Genomic DNA, 12188 nt, shown 5'->3' with positions numbered 1-12188 from the left:
ACACACACACACAGGTATGCAGTGCACACTTTCACCCACATAGCAATAAAGTGATTGAGCTGAGAGATCTTTGTGTTTTTCATTAAGTGCCCCAGGGTCCTTGTTCTCACACAGATTTGTTCTAGCTGTAAATGGTTGAGACCGAGCCACACGATCCCTTACTTATTTTAGGAAAGTCCGACTTTAATGAGTAGAAGAAGCTGAATATACAGAGAACAAAAAACGAATAGGACTTTTGCACATTTCTTCTTTCTTTTGCTCAACAGCCTGAGACTTAGTGAGCTGGTCCTTCTACGCCCTTGAGGACTTTAACTGCTCCTGTTTGGTGAAGGAGCACATGCCCCCCCCCCCCCCCCCACACACACACACACAGTTAAATCCCCTAACGAGACATAGTTATAGTCAATGATGTTCTGTGACTCAGTTTTATTTAATTTTTCAAATATATAGATATTTTTCTGTTTTTCCTGCCATTTCCAAATAAGTAGCTGTAAACCAAAGGCTATTTTAAACTGTCCAATGACGAGCCTGTGTACAATCACTAGTTGATTTGTAATCAGTGCCATAAAAAGAGGTGAAACAATCGTTCTGTCAATGATTGCACGGCGCCAGGAGGCTGCAGGTGGGTTCTTGGTTTCATTCTGCTTCTGGTCCGGCTGGGGGAAGACGCTCGAGAGGACATCAGCATCAGGTGCGTGACCTCGGGATCCGCTTCACTACGGTTTAATGTTCTCACAACATCTGTTAGACACAGAAAACGGGGTGAAACGGGAACTCATTTTGAAAAGTTGTAGCCGATGAAAAATCGGAGCGAGCGAACCGAGAGAAAATCAAACAGCAGACTGTGAAGAACAAACTGTTTAAACAGACCATAATAAGCCACTTTGTGTCCTTTCAGAAGGAGCGGCAGGTGACCCCGGTGACCCAGAGAGAGGCCGCTATGACCCGTGGGGAACGCGCCACCCGGCTTTGACGTCTGCTTGAGGAGGAGGAGGAGGAGGAAGAGTTCCCTGCTCACCTGCGGGTCTGCGGGGGCTATGACCCCCCTGGCTCACACCGCCGGCGCCCAGCTGGGCGCCCTGGCGATGAGCTGCGTGGGCTGGACGCTCGGCGCCGTGGCGATGGGCCTCGTCCAGTGGCGGGTCTGGCTGGTTTCTGGCAGCGAGGCCGTCCGGTCCGGGCGGGCCTGGGTGGGCCTGTGGCGCGCCTGCTTCGACAGCCACACCCAGGCGACCCCCGGCTCCGGGGTCATGCACTGCGCCTACATGGGCCTGACGGAGGCCTTCACGCCGCCCGAGGTGGCGGCGGGTCAGGTGCTCATGCTCCTGTCCCTGGTGACGGGGCTGGCGGGGAACGCCGGCGCCGTGTTCTCCGTGAGGAACCTTCACTTCGGGACGGAGAAGAGCGCCAGCGTGCGCGCGGCCTTCGCCGCCACCGGCGCCCTGTGCTTGTCGGCTGCAGCCATGGCGCTCGCGCCGCTCCTGTGGAACCTGAGCTCAGTGGTGACCAATCAGACCATCCGGTTCCCCCCAGAGTTCAAAATGCCCCCAGCTCCGGACTCTCAGCACGCGGGGAACGCCATCTGGGTCGGGATGGTGGCGGCGGTTCTCATGGGGGTCTCTGGGGTCACCTTCTGCGCGTACAGGACCCCGGTGGACAGGCGGGGGGGCGGGGCCAGAGACAACCTGGCGTTGGAGTCCCACCAACACCTGTGATGCTCATGGATCAGAGTAAATAAAGGTTGTTTGTGATCCAACGTGCTCTTTGATTCTTCTCGGAGGATCCACGTAGGACCAAATACCACCTCTGCGTTTAGGAATGAAAGGTCTGTAAATGTAAAAATATCCTTAAACTACTGAGAACCTCTACAAGAGGTTTGGTTTAATGAACTGAAACCGTTTCAATAAAAACAAGAGGGGAGAAAGAAAATAGCACCGGAATTTTCTTAAATATTTTATTCAAAAAAAAAAAAAAAAGCAACAAGCTCATCTCCAGAATTTCAAACCATCTGAATCAACGTTACTTTAATGATGCCGAGGCTCAAATAGCAGCCCCCCCCACAAAGGAAAAGACCTCTGAGAGATGAGATCTGAACCCGTCCTGAGCTACGTTCCCTTTAAGAAGTTTCCTGCCGAGAGACAAAGATTCTCCCCAAACCCAAAGCAAAAGCTTAAAAACAAGCAGTTCAACATGTCACTGTTTGTAGATAAAGGAAAAGGTGAGTTTATATGTAGGTATCGTTACAGAGTGAACCCCTTAAGATGTAAAGGACCACCCTGCACATCCATAGAGCATCATTCAAACACAGTGCTGAACACAACATGAACTTTAAAGCACAACTATCAATTAAAATCTCTAATTTTACCGCATCGGCCAATTATTTTCATCTTTCTTCAATTCCTCCTCTTTAAATTCTTTGCGTGGGGGGAGGAAGAGGAGTTCATTGATTATCCACGTCCTGGGTGACGGAAAAAGAGGCTTCCGAAAATCAAACATTGAAAGGAACAGAGCATCCAAACAGCTGTTGGCTCAGCAGACTCCGGCTTTCCTTCAGCGTCCTCAAACGTCCGTCTCCAGGCGCCGCGACCGATTTAAAGAGGACGGCTCGACTCTAGAAGACAAACGAGGACGTCTTGAAGCTTTTTGGTCCCCGGTGACACGTTGGGCTTCAGAGCAGTGAAATCATTCATCTCTTTCTGTCGTTGCATAATATCGCTGTGATATTGTAATCGTGATGAGATGACGTCATTTTCCTTTCTGGCCAAACTGTTCCTTTGATGCAGCTTGTTCCTCGGTGGCATTATTTGCGTTGAAGTGTAAAGGCCTGGGTGTAGCACGCACACGCACGCACACACACACGCGCTGAATGCTAACGAGAGTCGACAACATGAGCATCTTGCTGTCGTCCTCCTCGTAGTCACCTCAGCCCCGGAAGCCCTGATACGAGTCGCTTTTGATCCAGATGGTTTGAAACTGAACAAAAAACACGTACATACATACATACAAAAAAAAAAAAAAAAACAATGTAGAAATTCAGGAGGCTTAATCGTTCCAAAGTCCACCCGTCTGTTCTTGATAGACCTCGATGACGTCCTCGTCCTCCATCCCCAGCTAACGCAGCAGAGGAGACACACAAAGTCGGGAACACAACAACTGAATATCCAGTTCATCAACGTTTGTTTGTATTTCAACGCCTTTATATAACAATGGATTTGCTCACCTCTTTCGGAGTTTGGTTGTCTGCGATTCTCTGTCCCTCGAACAGAAACCGTAGCGTGCTGGCTGCAACGCCCTTTAAGAAAGGAAACAACAGCCATCTGAAGGTAAGCCTGCAAAATCCCTGACTCAGAATCCACTTCAAAGTCACTTGAAAAGACCAAAGACCTGTCGCTGGCTGTAAGACTCTTTCAGCTTCTTCAGATGCGTCGTCATTTTAACCTTAAAGTGGATTTCGCTGCTGTCCTGTGGGCAGAGAGAGAGATGATGGGAATCGGGGGGGGGGTGGAGCTCGTCTCACCCACTTACTGGGAATTATACAGCTCTCCTATAGTTTTAGACACTTTTAAAATAAGAACTAGTGCGGACATCCTACAGCTTTGTTTGAGGTGAACTGGGTACAATAAAAACCAGCAAAACCAGGCTAAAATAATCCAGAAAATAAAAACAAAGGTATTCTGTAGATGAGGCGGTAAACTGTCACAACACAATTTCAGTTGGAATTCAGAAAGTCCCAATTGAATTTGCTTTACTTAAAAGGAATTACATCACATAGAAACCATGAAATTGAAATGTTTCTCTGAATTTACTCTGGAAACCCAACTTTGATCTACAATGTATACGTGACGTTTAAAGTGACCTCTGTGTATATTAATATCCATTTTAAAGAATGATAGAAACATGAACCACTTCTGGTCAGTGATACATATTCCATATACATAAGTTATGATCAGTGAGCTCCATCCATACACACCTGACCAATCACTTTTAATTTGATGTACTCTCCATCCTTCTTGTCCCCCCCGTCTTGGCTGGACGGTTTTGTCTCCTGAAAAACAACCACAGATAAAGCTGAGCAGCAGAGAACCTGTGACCGCCACACAATACACAATAACCCCGTTATTCACACACGGGAACGTGCTGCCCTGAGAACGCTGGCACGTCGCAGCTCCCCTTTGGAAATAAGCTGCAAAGCTGAACAGTCGTTTAACTAGAGAACTCCGGGCCCGAAGCTACACGAGCTAACAGCTAGCATGGGATTTCAGAGGATACGAGGTAGCAGCCGCGCGGACACACAAACGTGTCTCTTTTTTCCAAATGTTGTGACGACTGTGAACAACAAAGACTCCCTCGAGTTGATTCTTACCGTATCCGACATGTTTCCCCTCACTTTGTGCTGTTAAAATGATTTACAGTGGGTGCAGCTGGCGCTAGCTTACAATCGCAGCGATAGCTCGATGTTGTTAAAAATTCTCAACATCCGCTGGATGTGACGTAGAGAATAATTTCCTTCAAAATAAGACACGGGAGTATGTTTTAACGTCACTTAAACTCAAATACAGCTTAAACCTGAACCCATGCATTTAACACCCAAGATAGATGTATGCGTAATAGAAATTGAAATGTTACAAAAAAAGAATTATAAAATAGATACACAGCTAATGTTTGTATTACGTGGCGTGCTAATATCTATGTGACCATAAGGATAATTATCGCCAATTGTTGACTCATGGCTCATAAAAAGCGCATTCAGGGTTAAATATCAGCAATCAGAAACATGTACTGGCAATGTATTGACCATTGGACAGTAAGACAATGAACAAGACAAATAACCTAATGCAGGAAAAATGACATGTTCAAAAAAGATGAAATTCTACATTAGCCGTGAGTTTATTAAAACACATAATCAAATAATTCATATCTGTATCATTCTATTTACAATTTCAGATATTGTTTTTATTCTCCTGTAACTCATTCTGAATTTTAATGTCAATTTAAAATGTTGACATATATCTCAACACCCAAAGAACATTCAAGTCAATTGTTTGAATTGAGCTGTGATGAGTAGTTGCTGCTGTATTTTAAAGCTTACGGATCTGATTGGCAAAAAATATAAAACCTTTTAAAATATATTTCTTTAACAGGTTTGGTTCCGGAAAACAGGTCTCTGACATCACAAGTTGTGTTTTTCTTGGGTTCTCTCAACGAGGTTGAGGTTTTTTTGAGGCTTTCAAGTGCACATACAAGTGCACATACACAACGCTTCCGGTTAGATCTTGTCAACATAAAAGACAAAATTTAAAACTTTAGGTATTCCCTTCATGAGATTTATGTGGTTTTATTTTGTAAGCAAAATATGTGTTTTTCCGGTAGCCGCTTGTTCACTACCTGTTAGCTTAACGGGACCGAAGGACAACCGCTAGCGAAGCTACCGTCAACCAGCGAGTAAAGTGCAAAACGAATGGAGGCTGCCGGCTAACGGTGTGTTCTTGTCAACACACTGACACGGGTCGTAAGCCGTCATCTTGTCGTTATTTGTGCCCGGAAGCAGCCAGCGGGCCGAATTGACAGCCGCTGGGCCTCTTCGCCGTGGCCCAGCAGGACTCGAGTGAAGTTGGGAGCGGACTGCCAAACTTCTGCTTCTCTAGCGGCTCTCCGCGGGGCCCGGGGCTCCTGTCACCGGCCCTGTGGATGAGGAAGTGAAGACGCGTCTTATTGACCACCAGGTAAGGGGAGGAATATGACGCTGTAGACGCCAGAACAGTCATTAGGTCGCTTAATTGCTGCTTTTTTCTTCTTCAGGAAAAGCCTTTAAATGCTGTGCGGCTAGTTAACTTTAGCATTAGCTTAGCTTGACAACTTCCCTGGCCCTGACAGCTAACGTTAGCTCTGCGAGTGTCTCTCGGCTAGCATTAGCCCCATTCGCTTCCATTAGCTAAATATGTTGTTGCTTATAGTGTGTGGACATATTTCAAGGACGCTTCCTCGTTCGGTAGGAACACTTTGGCGTACGGCCGGCTCTTTGGGCCGAATCGGCTCGCAACAGTTGTTACTCAAATGTAGCATGCTGGGCTAGTCGGGCAGCGCTAGCAAGTTGATTTAAAGCTAACGTTAATTATCTACCATAGAAGCCCATAACCGTCTTGTTGGTATTAACTTTGCTGGGACCGGGGATGTTAAGCTCTGTTCCACTGTGGTTTACAAACGACGGCATTCGTCAGGAAACGTTACGCGCATGGAGCTGTCACCAATCGGATGGAGTTTTCCCGACTTGCAAAGAAGCAAATCCAAATAACAAATAATCTGTCATCGGCAGGGGCCACCTTAACGGGGCGGGCCCCCTGGGGACTGATGCATCCTTTGCCTCAGTGGTAGCATCACCCCTTCACACTGATACCCCTGGGATACATCGGGACAAATAGTGAGGATTGAGCAGAGCAAATCTGTGCAATGTATGAATCGATAACCACCTTATAGAAATGACAATGTTGCCAGCTGTTTACTATATGTATATAACGGCAGATAAAGTGGTTCAAATGAACTCAACCAGTTCGTACATTATGCTTTAGTTGTACAATGATACCTCAATGGGGGCTATTCTGCATGAGTACTTTTGATCTAATGAACTGCTGTATAATGATCCATCGCTGATGTATATAAACCCATCTTTCAAACGAATATGTGCCTTTTAGGCACAGTATTGAACACCCATTGCACAGTTTCAGTCCCAATGAGCTCTTCCTACGTAAACAGCACTGAAACAATGTTTGACGATTGCGTTTGCATTTGGCCCAGCGCTGTGCCGGACATTCACAGTTTGCAGATCAGCTGATCGCTCAGTAGCTCCGGGCTCTCTTGTGGTGCAATCTGCTTCAAGATGCATGGTGTCGCTTTGCTGTTTCAGGAGAAAGGAATCCCTTTGATGGGAGAATCCTCTTTCCTGGCCTCCCGGGTCAATCGCCGTGCCATGATGATGGGTACGTATGTGTCTGTGTGTGTCTCAGAGAGTGTTCCTAGTTGGCTTGTCAGGCAACTTTGTATTTCATCAAACCTTCAACCTCGAGGAATGTGCTTCTCCTTTTACATCTTTGCATGTGACTTGTTTTAACCGCGGTTCTTGAAAGACAACTTGCAGTCTTTCAATGTTAAGAAATTGCAAGACTACTACAGAAATATGTTTTTTTTAAGGTGAGTTTACACTCCTGTTGCTCTACAGCAAGTCAAATCCACCCACAAATGGAAATATATAATATAAGTGCTTCTGTGTGTAGGGCTTTTTCTTGTTTTACTGAAGTGATTTTTTCCTCCTCTTTGTCTTCATACATGTTTGAGAGTATGATCTTTAAACTGAAATCTGGGCAACCGTGGCGCACGGAGTAGAGAGGGTTCGCCTGGTTGGTGGTTCGAACCCTGGCTGCTCCGTGTCCCACGTCAAAGTGTCCCTGAGCAAGACACCCAACCCCTAACTGCTCCCTGGGTGCCCTTACACTGCTCCCACTGTGTGGGATGGGTTAACATGCAATGAACGCCGTCAGCTAAATGACATGCAATGTCCACGTCCCTCAGATGAGCAGGAGGCGCTGAACTCGATCATGCAGGACTTGGCCGAACTGCACCGCTCTAGCCGTCCTTCCACGTTCCTGTCGGACCTCGGCAAACCCAAAGCCTCCTCGCCCAAGAACCAGGTAAAGTCTTAGTCAGGTGCTGGGCAAGAAGACCGCCGAAGAACATAAAGCGCCAGTAACCGCCTCTCTCAATACGAAACTGGCTACAAGTGGGAGAAAACGGGGCCAGTTAAGAAAACAGGGAGGCAATAAAATGTCTTTGCATGCGTCTGTGTCGTTTAATCCAATATGTCTTCCGACAGAACGATGTGAGGGTGAAGTTTGAGTTCAAAGGAGAGAAGAGGTGAGGCTGGGTCCACTTTCATCACTGTGATGCTGCAGATGCTGACCTGTGGCTCTGACCTCTGATCCTCCTTCTTCTTCTTCACTGTAGGATCTTGCAGTTCCCTCGACCCGTCAAGCTGGACGACCTGAAGGGGAAAGCTAAAGTGGCTTTCGGTCAGACGATGGACCTTCACTACACCAACAATGAGGTGTGAAGCCTTCTCGGGCATCCCGTAGACCTTTGACACACGTTTGAGCTGAAACGGGTTGGTGAGGCAGACGTTTTCTATCGAATGGTATTTAAAGGTAATTATGTCTCTTAGTTGGTGATTCCACTGACCACCCAGGACGACCTAGACAAGGCCGTGGAGCTGCTGGATCGCAGTGTTCACATGAAGAGCCTGAAGATCCTCCTGGTGCTTCAGATCTCCTCTCAGGTGAGCAGCTCCCACATGCGTCTCTCTCAAAGTACCCATGAATCAGTGTTTAGGTTTAGTCTCCTGACCCCCCTGTTTCTCCAGAACGTATGCTCCAACATGGACCTCCTGCCGTCCCACGAGGAGCTGGACAACACAGGATTCAGAGTTGCCGACAAGAAGACTATGCTGGCCTTGATAGGTGATTCATGCTCCCACTTAAGCTAAATGCTTTGAATCAGAAATCGCCTGCCATGAAATAACGCCATACATACCGACCCTGTGATGGACCTGCTGACTATCGCACACCAGTGCATCCATTAGGCATTAACCCTGTTTTCACCTCAGGCTCCCATTCAACGGACCGCAGCTCGCCTCCTCCGGGTTACATCCCCGACGCCCTGCAGCAGGTGGCGAGGAACGGCTCCTTCACCAGCATCAACAGCGAGGGGGAGTTCATCCCCGAGAGCATGGACCAGGTACCGTGACGCGTCCGCCTCATGTTCACGTTGTTGTTATTGTGCCACCTTCTTTACCCTGAGTTCCTTTCTCCTTCTTTCTTCAGATGCTGGACCCGCTGTCTATGAGCAGTCCAGAGAACTCTGCGTCTGGAAGTTGTCCCTCTCTAGACAGCCCACTGGACAGGTCAGACATCTTGCTATTCCCTGACCCGTGTTTTGTACACACATGGAGAGAAGACGTGTAAAAGTCAACTCGACTTGCATCCTTTTTGTGTTTTGTTCTCATTCTCTGCAGCGACTATCCCAAGTCCAGGATGCCCCGGGCTCAGAGCTACCCGGACAACCACCAGGAGTTTCCAGGTAAGTGATGGCGTACATTTGACTCCTAGATGACTCGTAGTCCTCCGGGCCGCTCATGAACCTCCCCTCCCCTCCCCCCCCCCCCCCTAGAGTACGACGTCCCGGTGTTTGAGAAGTCGGGGAAAGGCGGGACGTACCCTCGGCGGTACGGCGTTCCCTTCGGCCTCCAGGACTACAGCGACGGTGGGTTGTTTACGCTGCTGTTAAGAATGCGAAATGGTTGGTGTTCCTGTGCTCACCGTCCTCTGCTGGCAGGAAGGAAGACCTTCCCCCGCGCCCGGCGGACGCAGGTCCACGGCTTCCGCTCGCCGGTCAGCTTCAGCCCGACGGAGCAGTCGCCCAGCACCAGCAGCGGCAGCAGCGTCTTCACCCCCGACCTGGAGGAGGCCTCGGGGCCCGGCAGGAGGCCGCGCAGGGGCAGCGACATCGAGCCCAACCCCACGCTGTCCGTCATGGACATCAGCCCCCCCAGCCGCTGTGAGTATCAGTCGGAGGCCACGGGGACGCCTCGGCCCGTTCGTGGTCACCTGACGGTGTCCCCTGCGTTTTCAGCTCCTCGCGCCCCGACAAACTGGCGGCTGGGGAAGCTCCTGGGACAAGGCGCCTTTGGGCGCGTCTTCCTCTGCTACGACGCCGACACCGGGCGGGAGCTGGCGGTGAAACAGGTCCAGTTTGACCCCGAGAGTCCGGAGACCAGCAAGGTGAGAGACACAGGAGTGCTCGGGCTCCCACACGGAGAGCGCGCAACCTCAAAGGAAAGACTGAGGTGGGCTTCTTCCTCCGCTCCTTTTGTAGGAGGTGAGCGCCTTGGAGTGCGAGATCCAGCTCCTGAGGAACCTGTGCCACGAGCGGATCGTCCAGTACTACGGCTGCCTGCGGGACACCATGGAGCGCACGCTCTCCATCTTCATGGAATACATGCCCGGCGTGAGTCCACCCCCCCCCCCACCCCCCCCCCGCCACGGAGTCGCCCTGGAGTCCCCCCCCCCCACTCGCTGACGTGTGTCCGTCTGTGTCTCCAGGGCTCCATCAAGGACCAGCTGAAGTCGTACGGAGCGCTGACGGAAAACGTGACGCGGCGCTACACCCGGCAGATCCTGGAGGGCGTGTCCTACCTGCACAGCAACATGATTGTCCACAGAGACATCAAAGGTGAGGCCGGGGCCTTTGTTTGCCCATCCCACACAAAGGAAGGAGGAAGGAAGGGGGGGGCGGCGTCCGGGTGACTCTCTCTTTCCTCTGGGTTCAGGGGCCAACATCCTCCGGGACTCGGTGGGCAACGTGAAGCTGGGCGACTTCGGGGCCAGCCGCCGCCTGCAGACAATCTGCCTGTCGGGGACGGGCATCATGTCGGTGACCGGCACGCCCTACTGGATGAGTCCGGAGGTGATCAGTGGGGAGGGCTACGGCAGGAAGGCCGACATCTGGTGAGTCCCCCCCCACCCCCTTCCCCCCATAGGTCCTGGTGGTGGTGAGGAGCCTGGTTCCCGTCGTCCTCATGAGGCTGATCGGTGTCTCCTTCCCTCCTCATTCTCCCCTTCAGGAGCGTCGGCTGCACCGTCGTGGAGATGCTGACGCAGCGACCCCCGTGGGCGGAGTTTGAGGCCATGGCGGCCATCTTTAAGATCGCCACCCAGCCCACCAACCCCACGCTGCCGGTCCACGTGTCGGACCACAGCCGGGACTTCCTCAAGAGGATCTTTGTAGAGACCAAGCAGCGGCCTTCTGCCGACGAGCTACTGAGGCACATCTTCGTACATTAGCCCCTGGACCTTTGACCCCCCCCCACCCCAGACCATGTTGAAGCGGGGGGGGGGGGGGGGGGGACAACAAGCTCCTCATGTCTCTGTTTGTATGAGACTGCCATGGAGGACATTTATATTTTATTTTTCTCTGCAAGCTGCACCTTAATTTCTGAACCAAGGAGGGGGGGCCTCCTCCTCCTCCTCCTGAAGCAAAGCGACTCTTTTTTTATGTCTGTACGGTTTCTCCCTCGGTACGTTTAAAGTAGGACAGCATCAGTGTTGTGGACCTGCAGAGGGAGACGCCTGACCCGACCCCAGAATGTAGCCTCCTGCCAAAACCATCGGGGGGGGGGGACGGGACCTGGGCCCGCTGCTATCGATGAAACACTCCCTGAAAACAGATCCCACTCGCCTGCCCTCGTCCCACCTCCTCTTGCTCCGTGTCTCTCTGCTCTACTCCCCCCCCCCCCCCCCCTCTCCCAGATGAACTGCCTTTGCACCGTTCTCAGTTCATCCGTTTCTGCCTTTCCTCCACCCGTCTGCTGTGGCCTGCAACCAAAGGTCCCCCCACCCTTCTGCTAACAGAGAATGCACCAGCTGACGGCTCCTCAGACAGGGATTGGTGCTGCTCACTATCCCCGGAATCCCATTGGTCGAACCCTTGTCCTCAAAGGGCAAAGGGCACATGATGAGTGGAATATTTCATCTCAGATCACTTTTAAATCCAGTCATGACTGGACTGTTAAATTCATCAGTCAGTAATTCTGCAAAGAAAAGCATGAGAGAAGCACCACGTCGCCACAGGTGAAGACATTGGACGAGGAATCCGCATCAAATGAAGTATTTCGATATTTTAGGACTCACGGAGGCGGGTTGAATCTCACAGCTGATGGTCCGTCTGCATGACGCTGTGCTTCGTTTTGCTTCGGGGGCGTTCACAGCAAAGGCCGCCCCCCTTAGAGCCTCCTTTGTCTCTGTCTGTCTGTCTGTCTGTGTGTCTGTCTGTGTGTCTGTCTGTCTGATGAATACATGGGTTGATGTCCTTCTGACTGTGAAGCCGAACCCCTTCGCACACATTAGTGACGGTTGGATCCGGTTCATTTTGTGCTCGTCAACATGATTGATTACGCCGTTGTTGTGTCCCCCCCCCCCCCCCCCCCCCCCCCCCCGCTGCCCCCCGCTGCCCTCCACTCTTAATCGATCAGGCTGCAGAAACCCGAAACATTTAATTTAAGAATCAAACGGAGGTAACGTGTGTGTTGATCTGCACGTTTCAATGAGTTATTAAAGGTGCAATCAGTTGCTCATCGTCATGTTCTC

General features: G+C 50.5%; 3 protein-coding genes across 3 annotated transcripts; 2 read left to right on the top strand and 1 right to left on the bottom strand.

The window, feature by feature from the left end:
• The first annotated feature begins 425 nt into the window (after nucleotides 1-425).
• Nucleotides 426-1946, top strand: LOC119220975 (claudin-34-like). The gene is made up of 2 exons (XM_062561588.1): nucleotides 426-691; nucleotides 902-1946. Exon 2 carries the CDS (start codon nucleotides 1038-1040, stop codon nucleotides 1713-1715), a length of 678 nt encoding a protein of 225 aa, XP_062417572.1. The 5' UTR covers nucleotides 426-691; nucleotides 902-1037; the 3' UTR covers nucleotides 1716-1946.
• Nucleotides 1947-2083: 137 nt separating this feature from the next.
• On the bottom strand, nucleotides 2084-4507 carry sumo1 (small ubiquitin like modifier 1). The gene is made up of 5 exons (XM_037477575.2): nucleotides 4364-4507; nucleotides 3971-4045; nucleotides 3385-3462; nucleotides 3221-3292; nucleotides 2084-3111 (listed from the first exon to the last, which is right to left on the bottom strand). Exons 1-5 carry the CDS (start codon nucleotides 4373-4375, stop codon nucleotides 3043-3045), a joined length of 306 nt encoding a protein of 101 aa, XP_037333472.1. The 5' UTR covers nucleotides 4376-4507; the 3' UTR covers nucleotides 2084-3042.
• Nucleotides 4508-5368: 861 nt separating this feature from the next.
• Nucleotides 5369-12034, top strand: map3k2 (mitogen-activated protein kinase kinase kinase 2). The gene is made up of 17 exons (XM_037475908.2): nucleotides 5369-5723; nucleotides 6902-6974; nucleotides 7564-7682; nucleotides 7865-7905; nucleotides 7996-8095; nucleotides 8210-8323; nucleotides 8408-8504; nucleotides 8651-8781; nucleotides 8868-8947; nucleotides 9059-9123; nucleotides 9214-9306; nucleotides 9379-9600; nucleotides 9676-9824; nucleotides 9919-10050; nucleotides 10146-10275; nucleotides 10373-10550; nucleotides 10667-12034. Exons 2-17 carry the CDS (start codon nucleotides 6920-6922, stop codon nucleotides 10884-10886), a joined length of 1926 nt encoding a protein of 641 aa, XP_037331805.1. The 5' UTR covers nucleotides 5369-5723; nucleotides 6902-6919; the 3' UTR covers nucleotides 10887-12034.
• Nucleotides 12035-12188: the final 154 nt, after the last annotated feature.

Source organism: Pungitius pungitius, chromosome 3, assembly GCF_949316345.1.
Source record: "Pungitius pungitius chromosome 3, fPunPun2.1, whole genome shotgun sequence".
NCBI lineage: Eukaryota > Metazoa > Chordata > Actinopteri > Perciformes > Gasterosteidae > Pungitius > Pungitius pungitius.
Note: the sequence above shows the minus strand (reverse complement) of the source record. Positions and strands in the feature narration are given on the sequence as shown.